Source organism: Chelmon rostratus, chromosome 8 (assembly GCF_017976325.1).
Source record: "Chelmon rostratus isolate fCheRos1 chromosome 8, fCheRos1.pri, whole genome shotgun sequence".
Taxonomy (NCBI): domain Eukaryota; kingdom Metazoa; phylum Chordata; class Actinopteri; order Chaetodontiformes; family Chaetodontidae; genus Chelmon; species Chelmon rostratus.
In genome coordinates, this window is record NC_055665.1 from 23,291,726 (window position 1) to 23,314,796 (window position 23,071).

The following is a 23,071-nucleotide window of genomic DNA, read 5'->3' on the forward strand; positions in this document are numbered from 1 at the left end:
AATTGTGCGGGCAGACAGAAATCGACCTCAAGCTGAGGAGAAACAACTTGTTTTCAAAGTCGTCGTTCCACGGCCTTTCTTGTAAAGGATAATCACACAAAAACAACCGTTAACACTTCTGTGATGGTGTTACTAGGCAACATTCAAACAAACCTGTGCTGTGAATTAAACAACCACCCCTTGTGTTTAGTTTTTAAAAATGAAGTCAAAAACCTCAGCCTCTGTAGTCTATCCACCACAATATTTAGGCAGACCATGCACTTAGTCCAGTAACAAAAAGCCAAATGGACTGACCAGAAATATTAACTATCCTATAAACCAACCAGAGCAATAGCATCATGAAAAGGGAACATTCTGAAGAAACATTTAGCACAAAAGGCACCTAGACATGGCTTATTTCAGTATTTGTACACCGCATATAGCATTATTAAAGACAAATTGAAAGAGAAATAAGACTACATATGTGAGCAGACCTGTGTGTTAACATGAAAATACCTATAACATCGTTTACTCTGTGCTGCGTTCAAAGTCAAAGTCATCTGCCGGAAATGGCTCCGATCCAATTCAGGCAGTGCTGGTTCTGAAAGCGAGCGGTGTCTTGTGACATGTGCCCTGTATACTTAACATGTGCAATGACCAAAACCGGAGAGGAAGAGAGACAGAGTGAAATATTTAGTTGCCAAATGGAGCTGAGTGGATATGGGTTCTGAGATTCAAGCTGGGCAGCCTCACAGCCCCAGTATGATATCACCTTGCCCTCAGTGCTTTCTGGGGAAATGATCTGCACTGAACTGGTTCTGTGTGTCTCTGTACATTTGCCTACACGTTAACAGGCACCTTACAAAAGCCTGCAGGAAAGTCCCCCTTGATTACTACGAAACTGTAGCTAGGCTGAATGTGGTAACAAAACAACATAACACTCTCTTTACATCATAAAAGTGCCAGGCATGCGTTCAAATGGCCAATTGGAAGCAGGGACATGTAGCTAGTGCAATTGTTCTGAGGAGGCTTTGAACTGCTAAAAACTCTGAAAATGATTTTCTTCCAGTGGATTATGATTTTACTGTAATTCCCTGAGGTGATTTCTGTGGGGAAATCAATAGCTCCAGTGGAAAACTATGATAATCAATAGGCACAGAAAAAGACTGCTCTCTCCAGTTTATAATCAGGTGGAACAAAACAGCGCTCTATATCAATATTCCATATGTCCAGCACATCGGATCATTAAATCTTATAATAGTATTTCAAACAACCACACTCTGGACATGTAAACTGTTAACTTATATTTTTGAATTGACCACTTTAATGCATGGTTAGAGTGCACACTGTGGGCTTCAGAGTGTCTCGGAGTGTATCCTGGAGTAGTGGACTCAGTGGAAAGAGTACTGTACCGCTGCTACACTTTCTTAAGGAACCTTCTTTCAGTGTGGTTCACTTAGGGACTAACAGCAGTAGTGGGGCGGCTGAAATTATAATTGTTGTGGGCTGAAAAGTAGCAACTTAAAAGACTTAATGTGTAACATGTTTAAAATCAGCAGCTCTTCACTCAAAGGGAGCATATCCGGGATCGCAGCACCATACACACATTACCAGCGTTCAGCGGCTAAATATTTGAGTTGCACTCATGGTAAATTAATCTGCAACAAACCACCAGCGTTACGGTTCCAATAAGAACCTCATGACGTCTCCTCTTGAAGGTCAAGTGAGTAGCAGCACCAGTGGCAGGCCAGTTGGCTGGCTGCCCCTGTTGAGGCCGAGCCAGTCCAATGTGTATATTCCCCATGCATCCCAGTGAATGGCACTTTGAACACGTGTTGACTCCAACTGGCAAACAACCTGCACATCTCTCTTCTGTTTACCTAAACAGATGACTGACGACTGAAGAATAAAACGTCTGCTGCAGTGATTACAAACCCCTTTAGAGTCCCCTGAGAAATTTTATGCCGCCAATAAACCGGGCATTTATTTGGAGTCACATAAGCACATAAGAACAATCGCGAAAAATGCCAAATCACAATTTAGCACAAAGGAGTAAAAAAGAATGTCTTCCTGTGTACCCGCTCCAAAAAGGGAAAACAAGCTTCATTTCCTACAACAACACAACTTTCTTCTCAGGGCAATTATTAATTGCTTGAAACCCCTGCTCTGTCACAGCTGATGAGATTAAGGTCCATCAAGACACAATGGTCATTTCTTGCTACGTTCACATCGGCTTTACCCTTCAGTAAATCATTATGGCTTATTGATTTAACCTAAGCTAAACAGCTGGATCGGATGTCCTGCAGTAAACATGCAGCAATTACAAATAGATTCTGAGAAATCCATCAGATGACTCGCTGCGGCTAAACGGCTTTAGAGATGAAATGCATCCTGCTGACAAGAAAAAGCAGAAGACAGCTTTATGTCCAGCTAACAGTCAACAAAGTATAAACACCACAGGCAAACAGGATAAACTCATAACCAGGTTGGATTTAAGGGCTGACCCTGGCCTGTGTTTTTTTAACATAACAGCTAGACCAGAATGAGCTCCCACCATCTCTCCCCTGTTAAAACATCCAGCTCCTTATTCACAGGGTGTTCCACACATGGTAAAGCAATTAATAAATCATCTTTAGAGAGCCTAATTCCAACCATAACATGTTCGATGTCAGCAGCTCTTCTCATGAGGTGACTGGGGGGTGGGGGGCGGCTTTACAAAGAAAAATCCACCCTAACAACAGAACCCACATATGTTATTCCCATGACCTTGAGCCCTTTAGGAGTCGTGGGCGAACCACGATTCTGCCGTGTCTCACTTACGTAAAACTGTATGCAGTTATGGGGTGAAAATATGTGAATTCCATTTTTGGGTGGATTTTTACCTGAGCTGCCTCAGCAAATAGCCTTTCCCATTAAATTCTGCATGAAACATCTAATGCCCAAAATGAAGCTAAATATCAGGATAGATCAGTCTACATGAAGCTTGTGGATTAAATATCTAACCCACCATAGCCAGCCAACCCTGGGGAATATGAACAATTAACATACCATTAATCATCTTCCAATTAATCACAGGAACACCGGACCATTAAGAGAAACGAGGTGGAACAGACTTTCAATCTATGAATCTCAAACAGTGTATCAAGTATCACCACAATCCCAACAACCCAGGAAAATGTGAGGAGTTCACATTCTTCATTCTTGGCCCAAAACATAAAATCATCTTTGCATACAGAGAAACAAAACAGTTAATTGCAGGAAGGATGCATTCTTATGTAACAAGGATAAGGTGGAATGAAGGAAACAGAATACCTGCTGTGCTGTAAGCTCCTCTGTAGTGTTGAGCTGTACTCTATCAAGATCCTCTGACAGCCGGGAGGCTTATTGTTTCACCATGATTAAAACCACAAGGGCTAAATGCCTCTGCCCTTTTCTTATTCTGATTGCTCGCGGAAACAATTTGTAACTTTTCATTACATCTACTCCTGTAACACTGCAGCGATTTCCAGAGAAGATGCTATTCCTTTACTTACAGCTCTATCCCAACGTTGAGTGTTGAAGCCGGGGCACTGAGAGCTGAATTGCAGCAAAGTACAGTACCAGCACCTAGTTACCAATGTCTTGTTTTCACTTCACAGGAGAAATATTTGGATAAGAAAGAGCTTGAGTCTGACTCAGTATATGTTTCTAACTAACTAATGTAGCCCAACAATGAGATGCCTTATACAAACAGGTCTAACACTAAACACGCCAACAGACACAATTTCAGGTCCAGATGTGCCGACCACTTTTACACCGCGTGGATATATGTGCGCATGTGTCGTCCGTTCATTCTAAAATCCAGCCTAGGCTTTGTTTACAGTCATTTACAAACACCTGTGTGGCAGACAGAATGACAAAAATGCAGACAGCATGACTAAGAAGAAAAAAAGACGACAAGAAAAAAAAAAAACAAAGTCAAACAGACAGCTAGCCAGACAGAAAAACAGTTTCACAGACAGAAAAACAAAAAGTCAGACAGAAAGACGGAGGACCAGTCAGAGAGAGAGACAGCTGGCGGATAGGAGGCCACGTACATTGATAGCCAGAGTACTCTACTCAGCTGAGTGTTGCTGACAAGCTACAGCTTGATATAGCTTTGTGTGCCGAATCGGAGCCAAGGTGACTGTTTACTGACGACCCCTAATGAGAGAATATACTGTTGAGATGTGAGTAAGCAAAGATGTTGTGGTATGGAAAAGCCATTAGTGCAGATTGGATGAAACCAGGAACAGAGGGAAAACCAGGAGGAAAAGGCGGTGTGACCTTTCAGCTGTGAGCTTTTAAAGTGAGCAAGGAAAAAGCCCTAATGGCCTTTTTTTAGACTCTGAAATGTCAAAGGAGCATTTTTCCTATCAAAACACTTGACATGGGGGAACGTCATACACATGCAATGTTATTTACAGCTACAGAATGACTTCACCCAAAACAGGGATTCATCACTCCTGTTGGGAATACATTTCCCAGGGACTTAAAAAAGAAGAAAAAAAGACAAACAACCACTTGCTTATTTCCCCTGACTTGTCACAGCGATGCTTTGGCAGAAAAGGCTTCAACCGTTAAAGTGTTTAGTTGACCTGGAGCCTAAACACTGAGAGTCAAACAGTAGAGACATTTTAATGCATTTATTTATTCGTTTTTCAACCTGTAACTATTTCAGTTACATGTAGCTAGCCAAGACATCCCACTGGATAACATTAATTAAACATCTATAGGGTAGTATGAGAGAAAGGAGGCGGGCTATTAGGTTCACAAATACACCATATGAGTATTAAATGAAAACCATTTCTGCAGTCAGTAAGGCTCTGTGTTGTATCATGGACAGCTCCTAAACACAGTGACTGCTCCAGCTATCCTCCCAGGTAGGAGTGTGAGAGTATATGAGTACTGTACAGCAGGTATGTGTGTGTGTGTGTGTGTGTGTGTGTGTGTGTGTGTGTGTGTGTGTGTGTGTGTGTGTGTGTGTGTGTGTGCGTGTGTCAGGTAGGTTTTTGTGAGCACACAATATCCACGGGCTCCACTAAACAGATTCCTCACACTGATGAAAATACCACTATAAGGCCCTTTTTCTCTGTATTTGTACACTTGAAAAATGAATTGTCAGTAGCTAAATTCCTCCCTCACCTCTCCAGCCACCGTCAACAATAATCCACAAGGTGTTGAATTTTGTTAATGTGCTTTTTGTTAAACTGTGTGTTCCTGACAATAAAGCATGCAGTCACATCCGTGACATGGTCCGGAACTGCGTCTGTCTTCCTACATATCTGCCCTCTTCTCCTCTGTCTCTCCAATCTATCCATCTCTGTCCAAACGGTTCAGACTTTCCTTTGTAGAGAAAAATTCTGGAAAGTATCAAAGCAGGGACCACAGCAATGCAGCATGAGTGTGAGAAGGTGTGTGTGTGGCATGCACAGGTGTGTACATGCATTAACCTGTCTCTCTGTATGTACGTGCCTGGAGGCATCTGTGTGTGTTGATGTGTGCATGTACTCTGTGGACTTGTGCGTGTATGTGCACTGAATGTGTTTCTTCTGAACAGGGGGGGGGGTCCCCAGAAAGTGGAAAACTGGCATAGAGGAAGACTCCACACAGCCAAGCCACTCATCTATTCTGGGCATCCAGAGCCCACAGTAATACTACCAGAGGAGGAAAACAGAGGAGGACATGCCTGTATTATGTGGTGTCCTCTGAGAAACGGGTTCACTCAGGTGTCAGCAAGCTGTAGCGTGTTATGTAACAACATAGTAACATGGATTCATTGCATAGAAACAAGGTTAAATAAAGCAAATTGTTGTTATTCCACTACTGAAAGACCATATCCTTAAACATAGAAACAGTGGCAGTTATTGCAAAATATCCAGGGAGAAGTAAATGTCAACACAGTTTTCATTTGTATATTAATCTTTTTACAAAACTCATCTGAAAACAAACACTGAGAGAAGACCTCTTCCTGAACCCAGTGCCAGCCCTGCTCCCTTTATGTGTGTAAACCTCTCTGCTGCTCAGATTTAATGTCGTGTTACTCTATGAAGTGCACATCACAGTAATAACTTACCTGTCACTGTCTTGGTTTTGACCGGGCTGCTGGCGTAGTCTGAGGCCTGATTGGAGGGCTGTTTGGCCAGCGGTGTGCTCCCTACAGACACCTCGTCCTCTCTCCTCTTGGCCAAAGGAGCTGAACCTGGAGTCTGAAATGATATCACAGCCTGACTGAGCACCTATGAGGCCATGGGAAAGGAAATATGTTTTGTTGTAACGTGAATGCATTTCCATTGAATATTCATTCAGTCACCCTTGAAAAGAGCATTTTGCAAGAGCACAAATTATTCAAATCTTGTACCAACATTGTTCTGTCTTAGCTAGGCCATGACCCAGAGATAGCTTTTGACAGCTTCAAAGATCTGGGTTAATCAGGAGACACAATGCATAATGCAATGCAAGACGGAGAGGGAGGCAGAGGGAGAAAGAGAAAAGAAAAATGCAATGGAACACAACAGAGGCCTCCAAGACCAACAAGAACTAGTGACAGCTCCCTGTTTTTTTTGAGCAGTCTCCCATGCTGCTGGTAGGTCAAACACACACACACACACACACACACACACACACACACACACACACACACACACACAGAGGCTGGCAGTGAGATGGCGCAAAGACAGAAGAGTGGAAGGTTGGTCTGAAATAAGGAAACCCCATTAGCATCAGCCAGCAGCAGCACTAGGCTATGATGCAGCTGCACAAGGCCGCAGGCCAACCACGTACTGCAGCCTGTGTAAACACACACACATTGATGCAGTTGTTTTTCAATGACTGGGTCGGGACCCAAAGGCTGGTTGTGGTAAGATTAAAAATGGGCCCCCAAATTACATTAGTATTTGAAACTACTGACTGAGGTATGACGCCAGATCCTTCCTAGGTTTTTGCAACTTACATAGGGTGAATGAAATACTGTAGGCCAGTAGGTTAGTTGCCCAAAGTCAGGTTTGGCAAGAAAATCCTATTTAGGTCTGTTATAGATCTGCTTAGAGAATTCTCAAAATACTGTTTAATTGAAAAGATTTGGTGGCATGGACACACAAACAAAGGTTCAAACAAATGCATGGTTGAAAAAATAAATCCTCAAATATTCATTAATAGAATATACTGTACATGAGACTAAAATACTGTACAGACAAAGCACATGACTGTTTTTGTTGGTTCATGGTTTAGAGAAAAATGAAAAATGGTTTAATAAAATTAAGTTTGTGCACTTCATGGAAAATATGTGCTTGGCCACATTTTAATACTCTGTGCTAAAAGCAGGTACCCTACCCAATGACCATCGCTCATTCCTGCTGGATGACATAGTATGAGCTAACTCCTTCTACCACACACTGGGGTGGGGGGGTGGGGTATCAACCTTCTTTTTTCCTCTTATTCCCTTTCTCTTCTTTCTCATTACCCGCTTCCCCAACCATCTCCCTCTACTGCGCTGATTTCTCCTGTGTTTCCTGCTCACTCTGGTAGTTTCAGTTTACTTTTAATTCAGTTTAATTCCTCCTTCTTCCTTCACCGCACATTCTCGATAATGTCCAGTGCTTTCCCCTCTTCTGCTGTCTCCCCTCTGTTCCACACTCTTCTTGCCTTGCATGGGGCATGGGCCTGGTGTTTTCATTTGTCTCTCCATCTGCTCCTTTTTTTTATCTCTTTCCACACCCATCCTTTCTCTTATCATATCCTAATGCATATCCCCTCTCCATTGTTAGTGACTCCACTTCTCTCTGATACCTTCCCCTGTCTAAACCCCTTCGCTGTCCTATATTCTGCTTTAAGTACCTCCTTTCTCATCATTTCCTGCCATCCTGACCTACAAGTCAGTGTCCTCTCCTCTGTCCTTCACAGGCTGTAGTCTGGCCTTCAGATGAAGGCCTCGCCAAGCCAGCTAGGCCTTGAGAAGTGACCCTGACAGGCAGCTGAGGTAGATGGCCTCACAGGAACACACACATGAGCACAGGCTCGTTCTGCCACACATTTGCTGCAGCATGTCCACGCACACAGCAGCCAGTGTTGTGTATCCTTCACACTGGCTTCAGTTCAACTCATAACATCTGCTTACCCCTGTACAGTAACGACCTCCAGAGTAAGGGGTTGGTGCAATTAACTCTCTCTCTCTTTGTCTGTCACACACACATGCATGCAAACAGCCCCTCCAAACTGCAGGAGGCATGAAACAGAACAATTTGTTGAAAAAAAAACCATTTAAAGTATAACAATATGATACTTTCATGTACTATATATATTTTTGTGCCTTTATGGAGCGAACCTGGGCTATGTCCCAGGCAATCAGACTGAACATGTCTGCATGTGTGTGTGTGGGTGTGTGTAATATGGGCACAGAGCATTCAATGTCCATAACTATCACCATGACCCCTGTCAAATAAATAGAGAGAGACTGGATGGAAGACAGGGAGCAGAGCACATGGAAAAAGGTAGCTGGGAAAGAGAAGGCAAGGGAGAGGGAGGGAGGGAGACATTTACATTCAGGCACTTAGCCTTAGCCTCACTCTTAGAATGAGTGCAACCGTAGAATATGCTGCAGGTACATTATTTCTACAAATTACAGATACGTGTAAAACAGAAAATGCCAAATATTTTCACATGTTGACACAAAGGGCCAGGAGGAGAATTTGACAGATAATCTGACAGAGGATCAGCTACCTGTTGCTGTTGCCTGCTGCTCCCTTTATGAGGTTGATACAACAGCCATGTGCAGAAGACTGGGTCCACATTGACAGCTATGCCCTGGACACTGACCAGCAGGACTCCACCTGGACAACACAACAACACATACAGAAAAACAATAAGTCAGAGATTTAATAGTGCAACTCTGAAGACAAATGAGCAGTTTTTACAAAAATAAAAAAGGAAAACGAAAGGAAATACTGTGCATCTGTCTCACCTTTACAAAATCAAAATTACTGCTTGCAAACACAGACCAGTTGTTCAAAAGCACTAAAGCAGGAGTTCGACAATATCAAATTTCAACAGGATCAAGATCGAGAGATACACAGAACGGCTGGCTAAAGCAGAAACTATCTGAACACACATCGACAAAATGTGCAGATGCTATTGCTGCAATCATCTCTGCAGGGTAGGAGGCACATCAGTGCGGATCACTGAAATCAATGTAAGGTAATAACCAACGAGTCAAAGTGACTTAGGGCAAATCTGCTCCCATTGAGTGTCAGGTTCTACCACTCCTGCGCTGTTTACACTGTGTCCTAATGACCTGCCGGTGGGTACCGAGCCCGCTTGTTGGAGTGCTGCAAGGAGCACAGTTTGTTTCAATTGCGCTGTTCAAAGTGGTATCACACTAAGCCAAGAATAACATTTTCTTTTGATAAATTTCTATGAAACTGGAGACTTTCTCTGGGTTTTGGTTTACTCTTAAATAATAATCTTTACCAACAATAAGCGGGCCCTGAGGTAATGCATTAGGATCCTATCAATAATGATTCCCATGCCGGCAGGATTAGCGCAGGGTCTCTGGCGTGCCGTGGAATGTCCCAGCATGACGATAGGAGGATGTTTCAGCTCTAGAAGGACTTTCAGCAGTTTAATGGAGCTTTGGACAAGACCGCGGTCTTCTGTTTCAGGCCCTGAGGCAAAGCTGTGTCTGTGTGTGTGTGTGTGTGTGCAAGTGTGAATGTGTAAATGTGTGTATGTGCATTTCACCTCAAACAAAGCCTGATAGCTTGTTGCTTTGCCTAACATTTTAGTGTCTCTAAAGCATGGACAAAGTATAATTATAAAGTCTCCCTTGACACACACACACATACACATACACACATATTTCTGTTACACCAGCTCTTTAGCTTGGCAGGAATCACTCCCTCCTCCGTTATTCCCTGTGAACAATGCAAATAAAACTGCTCTAATTTGCTCCACTTTTACAACGTTCAGTGATTTGTGGCCTGTGAGCCTGTGTGTGTGTGTTTTGCAGTGTGAAGTAAATGTGTGTGTGACTGAAAGCATGAGAACTGTGGAATGCGTATGTGTGTCAGTACTGTCAAATATGAGTGTAGTCTATGTATGTAATGCACAAAGCGTGGTGTGTATGTGCATCCACAGTATGATGTTATATAGCGTATGCATGTATCAGAACTAGTGTCTGTGTGTGTCAGATCATTATTCACCAGGTGTACTTGAATTCTGAGCCATGGTTCATGACTGGCACAGAATCCTGTCTGGGCAGAGGGGAAACGTTCTCATTGCATCAAGTCAAAGTGACTCACATTTCTCCCTCTATTGCTTCATCAATCTTCCTTTACTTTCCATCACTCCCATCCTTCTGTTCCTTCACTCCCTCCCTGTCCATCTATACTTTCAATCTGCCTTGTTTCCAGAACAACAGCCTCGCTGCCATTAGTTCAATTCCATTCTGAAACTCTGCCTTACCCAGTTCTTCTGTTGTATCCTTCATCTCTGCATCTCCATTACAATCTGTGTCCTCTCTCTCCAGGTCCCTCTGTCACTTCCCATCCTTCCGTCCTTCCTTGCACCCCCGTCCCCCCCTTTTTTTTTTCCTCTTTCACCCCTCCTTACCCTTCCTTCTTAAACCATACCTCCACCCTTCCTCATCATGCTACATCCACCTCTCTCCCCCTCCTCCTGACAAGGATTCATAACCTCAGCCCTGTGGCTTGAACTCCTACACCACAGTGTGGCTGCTTAATAGGCTTTGGCTGTGGCTGTAGTGCTGGGGCCCGGCTTCAAGTGGTTTCATCATAGCCCAGAGCAGCATGAGCAGCATAGGACCCAAAAGGCTGGGAATGGGCTGAGTAGTGAAGATGTATTCAGTAAATTGACCCGAAATTGTGGTCTATGGGAGGCAATGAGCACGACAAAGCACATTCAGCAGAATTGAGTCATAGCGCAATAAATCATATAACTTAGTAGATGGATTGTTTATTTAACAGTTATTACAGAGATAAATGAGCAAATAAAAAGATATAAAATGCCTAATTGCAGATAACTCTCTCAACCAGAGCAGCTTAGCTGTGGTCTTTGCACAGCATCATACATATGTATTAAAGCCAAACCAGCCTTAAGGCACAGCTTTTCATTCTAAACTTAAGGTGGAACAGTCACAAAGAAAATAGAAAGTGGACACTTTGCGAGAGGGGATATTCTCTGCACCCAATTTCATCTTAGGAAGCTGTTTCATTGCCATGAACAAATACAATAAACAAAAACCCACACACGTAAGTTTCCACCATAACAACATTGTCTCATCATCGGCTGAATGATGCTGACTTGGTGAGTGCATTAAAGTTTAGTAAGTTGGCTGCTTAAATAACTAAGTAAGCTGAAGTAGTTGGCAGTGTCACCTTACTGTGGCCATGTGTCTACTTGGCTTCTGCCAATGACAGCCATGACCATTTTGATACATCACAACATCACTCCAAAAGCTCTCTTTCTGAGATCATAGAAATAAAAATCTCTCTCTCTCTCTTTCTCTCTCCCAGCTTGACAGTGACACAGAAACAAAACGTATGTTGACCTGGCTTTTGAGGCTTTGAAGACCAAGGCTTTACCATCCACACTGTGTTTTCTTGTTTCATCACTGTGTTGACATAACTGCAGGAGAGTGACACCTCCTTTGAAGCGTGCAGCACGATGAAACGGCCTGGCATGCTTAGAGGGCGACCTCGGCAGCAGGCTAACTGTTGTTTTTCTCTGTTCAAACAGGGTGGCATACGGGTAATTACACAGAGTGATGACAATGATAACAGAGGTGTTTTTCTTACTTCCTAAATGATTCCTCGAGAAAACACCAGAAAACTGCTCAGTGGCCTAGACTCTGAAACGCCACACAGCCGCAGAATGTACATGCAAACATCTGTGAAGACACACTTACCTTGACTCACCCACAGTGGGCCTATTAATGTCAAAGGTGTTTTTTTTTCTTCAGTGGCTTATGACCAGAAGAGTTAAAAGTGAGCACGGGGCTGCTGGTGTTGTTTTACGGCTGTCTGACACCAGGCAGCTCACAGCCTGAGGCTACAGTAGAGCATTAGACCAGACTAAGAGAAGGCCTCTAACCTTTAAGCCCTGTCTAGGTTCTTCTGTTGGTCTCCTCTTTCTGGGCCAACAGTAAGCTAACAGCCACACATCTTTCTACCTTCATATTGTCTTTTTATCAGGTTAAGCAGTTTCTACACTGACATTTTTCAGTGCAAAATCTGCTTTTGTTCAGTCACTGCAAGCATGAAATGCAATAAACTGGGAGCGGTTAGGTCAGTGCAAGTTCAAAACCAAGTCCCACAGTGGAGACCAAAGCCCTGATTGGGGTTACAGAGGGCACAACCTCCCAACTACAGGGCCGTGACCCCACCATCAGAGTTACAGACAGGCAAAGAGAGGTGGGAGGCGCTCGCCATCCACCCCCCAGGTAGACAGAGGGGGAGGATTCATGTTCAAGCCAGCTAATCGCCCCCTCAGAATCGCTTCATTGTTGGACGTGAGGCAGTGCTGGGACCCTGCGTCCAGCTTCTCCAGCAGAAAATAAATAAATATAGCCCAGCCCGCGTCAGCCAGATGACTTCTGACAGGTTTGGTTAATTTCGAAGCCAAGTAGCAAAACAAAACATTACGCCAGCGTGCAGGGCCTACGCTGCCTTTAATTGCTTTTCCGATGAGCTCATGACTCGAAGGTGTCCTGGAGCGAGCCATGCAGCCCGACAGGTGTTCTACTGGTGTGTGTGTGTGTGTGTGTGTGTGTGTGAGAGAGAGAGAGAGAGAGAGAGAGAGGGAGAGCTGGAGCTGTTGACACCACTGAAAAGGGACTCAGCTGTGTGTGGGTGGGTGCAAGGAACAGTGTGTGCAGCTCATGTTATGTGTGTGTGATAGAAGTGTGTCCGTGCATCTTTGTGAACATAAGGAAGTGTTTCTATTTGTACTCATTTGTGTGTGCTGCAGGACAGTGAACAGACACTGACTCATCAACCCACACACACACACACACCCCACTCTTTGACACACATTCACTGTACTGCTGTTCCCCTGCCGTGCTGTGACCCAGGATCCCGGGGGCAATGCCGCCGCAGGAGCCCAGGGGCTCAGGAAGGACACAGGCAGGTTTGACTGGAAACAGATCCTGGCCTACGGAAAGCCTGCTCTCACTTTGGGCCCACACTACTCTCAGCGCTGGATGCCGGTATAAACGTGCGTCTGTGTATGTGTGTGTGGTTTTAAGAGAATATAAGCGTATATGCGTAAGTGTGTGTGTGTCTTTCAACATGGCCCAACTGCGGTAGCCTGCAGCTGACAGGCGAGACCCACCTCGTAAAGGTTGACTATGGCTGTGGGTACAGTAACAGTAATGGGCAGGAAGAAAGCTGGAGAGTGATTCAGCCAGCAAGGGAGTCAGTGAAAGGCAGCCAGGGGGAAAGATGGAGTGACAGAAGCAGAGAAACACCTAAAAATACGCCGAAAGACAGAATCACAGACACACAAAAAGAGAGAAAAAAAAAAAACGAAGGCAAAGACGGACAGAGCAGACAGATACAGAACGCAAACAGAGAGAACATATAAAACAGTGCACGACGACAAAGTATTTTTAAAAAAGACATTTTCCTAATCTACATGATAAGTGAGTAGGCCTCAGAATTTGGCCGTGGATCTGTATGATTTATGGGATGACAACAGTAAGTCTCCATACATGCAAAGTCCTGTGAACCGGATACATCACATATAGCCAAGTCTGGATAAGCAGTAAAAGCACATGTGAGTGTGTCTACAGTACACGAGTGTCTAAAAGGTCCATGTACATACACATAAATACTTCAAAACTGTATATCTACATGTATGTACTATGCACACACAATGATATACAGTATTTATGTGTGTGTAACCAGTACAAAATGTGTGCATGTCAACACGTGCACATGGAGGGTTATGTCTGCAACAAGCACGGTGCTGTATCTCAGCCACAGAGACAGAGAGAGATCAACCCTCCTTCCCATCAGGTGTGAGGCTCCTTCTTTCCCATCTGCTGGGTTTGGTGACTCATGGTTATTAGTTGTGGGCTTGATCCATTTCTCAGACTAATGTTCAAATCCAGAGAAAAGCATTAAAAATGTTGTTGAAAAAAAATGCTGTTGTCTGGATAGCGGTGGTGCTCTACTCAACAGCAGCAACACTTTTCCTTTGTATGTATCGGGGTGTGCATGTCACTATGCTCGGATGGATTGTACAATATTTCATATTTATTAGGGTAATTTCACCAATACTATGATGCCCCTCAGGCTGAGTAACGTCTGAATTGAGCCCTGCACAGCTTAACAGTCAGCTTTTTTTTTTAATTATTAGAATAAGTGCCTCTGAAGCGTGATCAAGGCCCACATGATTGATTTTGTTTATACCCTGAAAAACTTCTACAATGGTGTCTTAAATTACATCAAATATTTGATCATGAAAAAATGGACTTATCATCCCTAGTATGTACTGTAGGCCAGTTGTGAGGCCACATAAGGGGTTTGAACAGCAGCTCTGTCGAACTCCATATGTTGATAAGAGGCTCCATAGCCATACATATCCCCTTATAGCTGATTCCTCGCCTTCATAAATCCACATCAACCCTGATGTGTTGAAAAGACAACCAGACGCTACACAATTGGTGCCTGTGCCCCTACTGAAACCCAAGCAGTCCTGATTTGGACTACTCCAGCTGTTATCTCTCTTCCTATCCTCTCTCTCCTACACCATTTCTCTGATATGCCCACAAAAACATACGCTCTTTCTGTCTCCCTCACTTCAAATCACACCGAAGGAAAATGCTTAAAGTCACGACCAAATGTGACCTGGCCCTTGTCAGCAAGATAGCTAGCCTTCTTAATGAGAGACAAAACAGACTCGGCCCTGATTGCTTTAATGTATCATTACCGTATCCATCATGGACATACAGTGTACTGTGTGAACTCTAAATGAGCCCCAGTGTAATGTAAGAGGAACAGGAGAGACACTTCTGAGCTCATTAAAATAAACAGACTTCTGCTTCTGCTGCTGCTTTCCCACAGACAGTTTCAGTTTTGCATAGTTACCTTGAAAACTCCTTATCGCTGCTATCATTCAGCTGGCTCATGGGCTTTCTCTACGGTTCAAGCTGAGTTCTCTCAGTTTGTCATGAGGAGAGGGGGAGTCAAGCAATTCAATGTCTGTCATTACTTGGGGTTCCTTCCAAGTATTTTTATATGAATTTCATTGTAACAAATAGAAAAGCTTCATGCAAGTTTACTTGATTTGCAATAAAGTTTCTTATACTCTTGAGGCTAAAAACATCCAGAAAGAAGTTATGCAATTAAAAAGCAGAGGAAATACTTTGTCAAATAAATAATAGTGAGTCTGTCTTCATACAAATATTAACAACTTGAGCTGTTTGCATTGAGAAAATATAAATATTTGGTGAAGCTTTAGATGTACACAAATCACAATGAACACAGAGCAGAGAAGGAATATGTAATATATTGTAGCAGATGGGCAGGAAACCTCGAGCATGCTGTCTGAAAAACAACTGCTTGACATGCCTCTCTGCATGTTACTTTACAGTCATTCTTGTGTTGACTTTTTGTGGACTCTTGTTTATTTGATCGCATTAAAAGCTTGAAATATTTCACTCTTTGCAAGCAAGAAGCTTCCATTCTTCTTTATTTTGTTTTTCTCTCTGGGCCTCTCCAGACTCCAGCTGTATTTGATGTGGATTCCCAAAACTGATCCAATATAATTGCACAACATTTCAAAAGTGGCTTTGGAGGTTCTAAAATGTTTGTTAAACATCAATCCATTATGACCCACACAAATGACATATTGGTTATTACTTCTGTGTACAAGGGATGTGCTGTGGCTACGTGACAATTAAATGGTGTTTTACTATGTGATGTTTTCATCATTAGACAGCATAAAATATGGCTAAATGTGACACCAATGAATGAAATAAGAGTTTAAAAAAAAGAATTAATCTCTTTTTGTTGTTATTTCTAAAGTTTTATGTTTCCAAATCCTACTGGACATGCTGTATTTGGTTTAATTCACATTGTTTTTGGTTGACATTTGAACAAGGCTAATATGTACGTGTGTGTGTGTGAGAGAGAGAGAGATTAACGTGTGTTTTCTCTTTCATTTCACTTTCCTCTTCATCCTCTTTCTTGGTCTTCTTACATCACTTTTTGATTGTGTTTTCATTTCTAGTCCTTTTTCAAAACTTCTCTAAAACATCCCATCGTCTGCAGTTGCCTCTCCTATTCTCTGTCTCCATCTACTAGCTTCATGATCCAGCTGTCTTTTTCAACAAACATCCATATGGTGGGCGCCCAACCCCATCTTCTCCACTCATCCTCTTCAGCTCTCTCCACAGCCCTCAGCTTTCTGGAGATCACGCAGGACAATTGAGGACGAGATCCTGTCTTCAATTACCTTCAAGTGTCTCCACCTCTCTGCAGAATCTCTGTTCCCTCAGCCTTTCAGCTTGGCCTTTTGTCAGTTCAGTAGACTTAGTAATGATCTCAGTGACAGATCAAAGTCCTCTGGCTGAGATTTGAGGTCACTCAGGAAGCTGGGAACGCTGCAGTGAAGTATCTGACGTTTGCACGGCAACATGCAATGGATCCTCTCCTTTGGTTGGTCTGTCTATGTATTATACAGTATCCATCTGTCTGCCGGACTGGCTGTCATCCAGTCAACTGGTCTGAGTATCTCTGTCAGGCAATTCATCTGTTTGGTCCATGAGTGAAGTCAAGTTCATTTGAAATACTCTTTCCATTTTGGCAACATCTTAGGTGATAAGCGGTCACTGATGAGGCATTTTTGCACTGTGCTCCTCAGAGATCAACAAAAGAGCATAGCCAACATTTAAATGTTTTTTTCCTAGGATGTTCAGCTCATTACTGCTCATGTTAGCTACTGGGTTCTTATATTTATTCCAAAGAAAACGTTGTGGCTGCTGCCAGAAATGGGGGAGAAACATAATTTTCTGTTCACCAGAGGATTTCTTACTGGGAAAACCTACACAACACCAAGTGTGGAGAAACATAAAAACCTTCAGGATACATAGAGGGAATTTATATTTTCTCATAACAAATGAGGGTGTACCAAAATAAATTCAATTAAAGTGAATGATTATGGTTCTAAGAAACGCTGTTTCCACAGAGGGAACATAGCAGTGCGTTGCCAGTGCTCAGTGCTTCACTCTGCCAGTGCAGTTGTTCTCTCTGAAAGTATTATTCTTCAAACACGCCTGACCATCAGTGCCTCTGTCGGTAAAAAGTGGTTCCTGTTCAGATGATAAGATGAGAAACTACAGAACTTATCCAACATATATAATACATAGGTCCTGCTCTGAAATCATTATTTAAACACAGGTCACATACTTGTGTGTGTGCCTGTGTGTGTGTGCGTATGTGTGTACTATTCATGTTGTGGGGACATTAATCTGTTTACATGGTCATATTGTGGTGGCTTGCCTTTCTTATTGGGGAAAATGTAACTCCTCATGCGGCAAATCATTAAATTCAAGGTTGAAGGTTAAGGTTAGCTTTAGGTTACAAGGGTTAAGCAAGCGGTGGTTATGTGTCAGGTAAGTCTCCAGGAAATGGACTTGGACATGAACTGAATGTAAGTCAATGTAATATAGTGCTGTATGTGTGTATCAGGGAAAATAGACCTGAGCGTGTATGTTTGTAGTCTCTATTAACCTCAGTAACTATCACTGTGCAAGTCTCTCACATTCCCAGAAACGTGATTTTGAGTTTCCCTGCAAACCGACAGCAGAATAATAAATACATGAGTTGGATATGGACAAAGAGACAGAAACGTGAGGAATGGGGAGATATTTCTACAAAATAGCTAATATCCCTTATCCCCTTCTCCTGGTATCTATCTATCTGTATTTTTCTCAGTTTCAGTCTCTGTGGGTCCCTCTCTCTCAGTTCCCGCTCCCACTATCCACCTCATCCTCTTCTTGCTTGCCACAGTAGATTGAAGATTACTCCTCTTAAATACATTGCCTTAAGTGGTTGCACATTTGAACCATTTAGCAATTTGGTCTAATGGTTTCAGGATGAGCTATTTTAGCTGTAATGTAGGGACGAAGGGATAGAGGGATGGAAGGGGTGTAAAGTACGATGAAACACTAGTTCTGATTGGATGGATTTCCTTATCCAGGAAGGGGGTCAGTGCGATGTCAACGCCATGGGGGATGAGCTCAAACAGAGATAGGATGAATCAACAGAACAATTAGAAGCTTGAAGACTTAGAAAAATATTCCAAGACATGTTAGCGAAAAAGATTATACATGGCTGTTTTAGCTTCATAAAGGTCGTGTGTTATGGTAAGGTCATGGCCAGACTGATCCAGTGGGCCTTTTCTGGTGGATTAGCACAGACAGGGAGAGATTAATGCTCTCTCACTGGTGTTTCAATTAACCCCCAAACCTTAACTGTTGCATGAAACTTTGTGTTACAAATTCCATGAGTCTAGATGACGGATAAGCGGGGCGGCTCACCACGGACATGCAGTTGTATGTGTGTGTGTGTGTGTGTGTGTGTGTGTGTCCTGACGCTTCAGAGGAAGAGCCCCTATGCATCTTTGGCCTGTAATTAGTCCGTGTTGAATGAAGCCATGGTTTGAACACTCCTCACTTACAGCAGAGTAAAGGCAGAGTATGCGTCTTGTTTTGGGGGGGATGTCACTCATGTCTGCACACACACCGATGATAAAGAAGATGTGTTTATACCCATCAGAGCTGTATTTAATACAGTCAGACATCACACATACAGACAGACGTAGTTGCGCTCGCACACACAAATAGAGAATGCTTGGGCCACCTGCAACACGGGACGTCCAAACTACTATCAGCTGCCCAACATTAACAAACCGTGGCACAAAAGCAGTGATGAGTCAGCTTCTCTAAACACACTTGAAATGCTCCCCAGACTGGCTTATTGCGGACCAACAGGACAGATAGGGAGGAGAGGGAGATGGGGCGAAGATAGGGATAAAGAACACAGAGCAGGAGAAGGGACAAGGAAAGGAGGGAACAGAGAGGAGAGCGGGAGGGAAGGCAGGAGAGATATATGAGGATGGGGAGGAAGAGTAGAAGAGAGGGAGGAAGGAAGGACAAGTCTTTGAAGGTAGAAAAGCAGCAGCAGCAGCTGCCAGAGAGGCTGCACTTATCCTTCAACCTCTAATCTGAGAGTTATCATCAGGACACAGTCCACATCAAGAGCGACAAAGACCCTCTCTTTGTCCAATTAGCTCTCCCTTGCTGTCTAATTTGGAAAAAATAAAACAAATGAATTGTATTAGAAAGCATACAGACCGATGGAAATGTCCCTTTAAAGACATAAACTCACTATGCTGATGCACACAGTACACACACACTGCTGTCAGGAAGAGCTAAGAACAGCGTAACACTGGATATTATTCTGTAGACTGGTGTTCATCTCATAACACCACGGCACCGCTCCTTACACATGAAATGCGGAGGCATGGCAGACGGTGAGAGCAGCAAAGGCCAGCTCTCCAACAATCCATCTCCCTTCCTTTCAGTCGCCTGTCTGCTGATGAAAAAAGGGGAGGTGACATATTTGGCCCTGGCGACGGGACAAATCCCAAGGTGATCCAAAAAAGCCTAACATGAATGTCTCCATGGAAATCTTAAAACTTGATGAAAATGTTTTCCGTCTAGACTCGTGAAATTCACAAAGGAACGAGCCTTGAGAACAAGTGGCCCACGTCATTAAAAGGAATGCAATGGGAGAGTAGGAGACATGTTGGAGGAAAAGCTGTTCTAACCATCTGACCCAGAGTATTGCCTTATCATAATTAACCCTTAATGTTATCTTCAGGGAGATGCATACTCCATCACAGTGATCCACCAGCTTTGATACGGCAGGAAATCACTCTCTGAACCATATTTGGTCAATAATCTGTTTAGTGGCATTACCTAAACCTCCACACAGAGGAAGAATAAAGACCAAGACCTCTGCTCACTGGTTACAATCCACACCACACGCTGACTCCTCAGACCAAGACCTGCCAAGAAAATAGCTTCTGATATCAGAAACATGTTACTGCCTGAGCCTCCTGACTCAAAATCATCACGAACCATTTCATATTTCAAACATTGTGGCCATATCTCGACTGTATGCTCATTTTCAGATATGTGCGCAAGTCTGATAAGCTAATAAAAAACATTCCCCCGAACTTCAGCCAGCCCATATAACCATGGCCTGCATTTGTCATAGTGTCATAGCTGTGGCTTGTATTCACAGAGCATCTTAAAGCAGACACGCTCACTTATTTAACTAATTTAGGCAATGACTAGGCCCACATTTGATGCTTTTTGCTGTGGTTACTATGGCAGTAGTAACATGAGTCAGGGGGCTGATGTCTGACCATCTTACATTTCTAGTTCAACTGTAGGTAGTGCCTCTATGAGGTCCAAGACAGATCTGAGATGGGTATTCTTCTATTATTAGAAGCTTTTTACGAACATGGTGGCTGAACTTTTAATTACGAGCAAGAGGAGGCTGGTGGAAGCTAATCTCTAGTGGCTATTAGTGTCGGGAACCAGTCCTTTCATCTGCAGGCCTTGTATATGCTGTGAGGGGAAGAGAGTGGTGCTAGGACTGCCTGTGTTTACTGCCTGTTTATCTAAGTGGGCATGAGGGGGGCTGGAGGGCCACGGCAGGTCAAACCACACACAGCGAGAGGAGTCCAGGAACCCCGGAGGACCACTAAAAGTGATGAGATTTTACAACTACTGCTTCTTCTATGACTACTGCTGCTGCTGCTGCGCACACACACACAAGCACACACACATACACACTTGCAGTAAGAGACTGACATCCACACATCCCTGACTCAGAGTGATGAGAGTTTATTACTACTGTGTTGAAACAAAGTGCCCGGGGACAGGAAGACAAGTCGAGGGTTCCTGTGGACCTTAAGGCCCTCAAGGCAAAGAGAGGGAAACACAACTTTGAGGCCAAGGCCAAGTATGTATATAACAGACTGTTATACTCTAAAACCGCTGTATTTACATTTCACACTGGGACTGAAATAGATTAATATAATTGTAAGATAACAATAAATTAAAAGTGTGGGCCTACCTCCATTTATTTTATCATTTTATAGACAAAATCCTATGGAAAAAAATTCAAACACTGAGTGAGAATGCTTTGTTTATTTTGTTGTACTAAAGATCAATTCAGAACGCAACAACCCTTACCATAAGCATGTGACCAAAGCTGAATCCAGTGCAACACGTCTGTTGCACAGTGAGCAAATATATGGGTGTAGTTTGCTTCATAGCAGATGGTCATACTGCTACCACCTGTGTGATCTCGATCTTTACTACCAGTGCCTGCACAGAGGACTGCTTTGTGCCCACCAGGAGAGAGAGAGAGTAGGGGGTACTGAGAAAGCCACTAGCAACGGGCAAATCAAAGGCCAGCAGTCTGGTTTGTTTTCTCACGGTACAGGGCCTGAGTGAAAAAAACGACTAAATAAAATAAACCTTTAATTTGACTGAAATTGGAGGCAACAAGCGCTGCTGTAAGAAAAGGCTGTGAAGTGTGATTTCTTGCGGTTTGGGTTAATCCTGATTGAGGAGCCCCTGAGTTGAAATGTCAGCAATATGAGACTAAAACAAAAATAATTACATCCAGGGTTAATGAACACAACTGCCTGAGGCGCAGGGTACTAGAGAGGAAGTGGAGGGTCGGTGGGAGAGAGAGAAGGTTTTTAAAAAAAAAAAAAAAATGGGAAAGACAGAAAGAGAATGAGAGCACTCTGAAGAACAAGTTGAAGGGGCAAGTTCCCCTCATTTCTCAAACAGAAAGGGTCAGGATCATAGACCCATATTTGTCTTCATTCGAGCAGCTAACCCACTAAGTCCCTTGGTAGAATAATAAATTGTAAGTGAACAGGCTGGCATTCTGATACAGGGCCATCCATCTGGGTCGTTGCTATGCCCTACTTCCCCTAGAGCCTAATGACTTGTATGGCAAAAAAGGATGAAACATGAAGAATGGCAACACCATACCTCCCTTTTAACTACTGCCATGCCCTTCAGTTTACAGCATCTCTCTCCAACCTGCTTTCATCTTTGCTGTTATGTCTACACACACTATCTCAGCTGTGCGGGGAGTTGCCCATTACAATAACACCAGTCACTGGTGCTAGGAGGCACCTGCACCTTGCACTGCTGCACTCTGTGTATGTGTGAGTGGAACAAGAAATGAGAGTAGGTTGGCAGGTAGGACCACATGCATATTATGGGTCTGTGCATATGAACATAATGGAACCTCAAGAAAATGAACATACTGGCAGAACATTACTATGTCTCAAAGAAAAATCTGATTGTTGATTCATGTATGCCAAGGTAAAATACATTTTCTATTTTCAGATAACATGCAATGTGTTTAGGTTTGCTTAGAAATGATGTTTTTCTGAGTTTCTTTTTGTTATTTCTGCTATGGCTGTATTATACAGTATATTCATTCAAGCTTGTCAGTTCATGTTTGGTAAATCATGCATTGGGAAACTGGGAAAATAAGCATAGAAGTGGCCTCATTACCACCTGCCATCGCAATTCATAATGTCTATTTAAAAAAATACAATGTAATTTTTGCACAACTGGACAAAAATGTTGTACTGAATGAAGTACTTTAGCTTTTTGTATGAGGCCAGATCTGTATATCCAGTCAGGTTTGTGTGTGTGTGTGTGTGTGTGTGTGTGTGTGTGTGTGTGTGTGTGTGTGTATGTGTGTGTGTGTGTGTGTGTGTGTGTGTATGTGTGTGTGTGTGTGTGTGTGTGTGTGTGTGTGTGTGTGTGTGTGTGTGTGTGTGTATACAGTACTTCAGGACCCTAAACCTCAGTGAATCCCACCCTCTGTGCTCCTAAAGCTGGCTGCCCGGTGCACAGCTGCTGGTGGGGGATGTGTTCAGGCAGAGAGCCCCACAGAAACAACAACAACCCACATCAAAGGAGTTCCATTGGTGGAACATGATT

The 23,071-nt window shown here is 43.2% G+C and overlaps 1 protein-coding gene across 2 annotated transcripts in view; it reads right to left on the reverse strand.

Annotated features, from left to right (window-relative positions):
- Positions 1–23,071, reverse strand: part of LOC121609858 (vacuolar protein sorting-associated protein 13B-like) — a 316,585-nt gene that overhangs the window by 177,668 nt on the left and 115,846 nt on the right. For both annotated transcript variants that reach the window (XM_041941573.1, XM_041941574.1), the window contains exons 20-21: positions 8,716–8,825; positions 6,074–6,206 (exon numbers count right to left, since the gene is read on the reverse strand). In XM_041941573.1, coding sequence (XP_041797507.1) covers positions 6,074–6,206; positions 8,716–8,825 — 243 coding nt within the window. The remainder of the gene's footprint in view (positions 1–6,073; positions 6,207–8,715; positions 8,826–23,071) is intronic.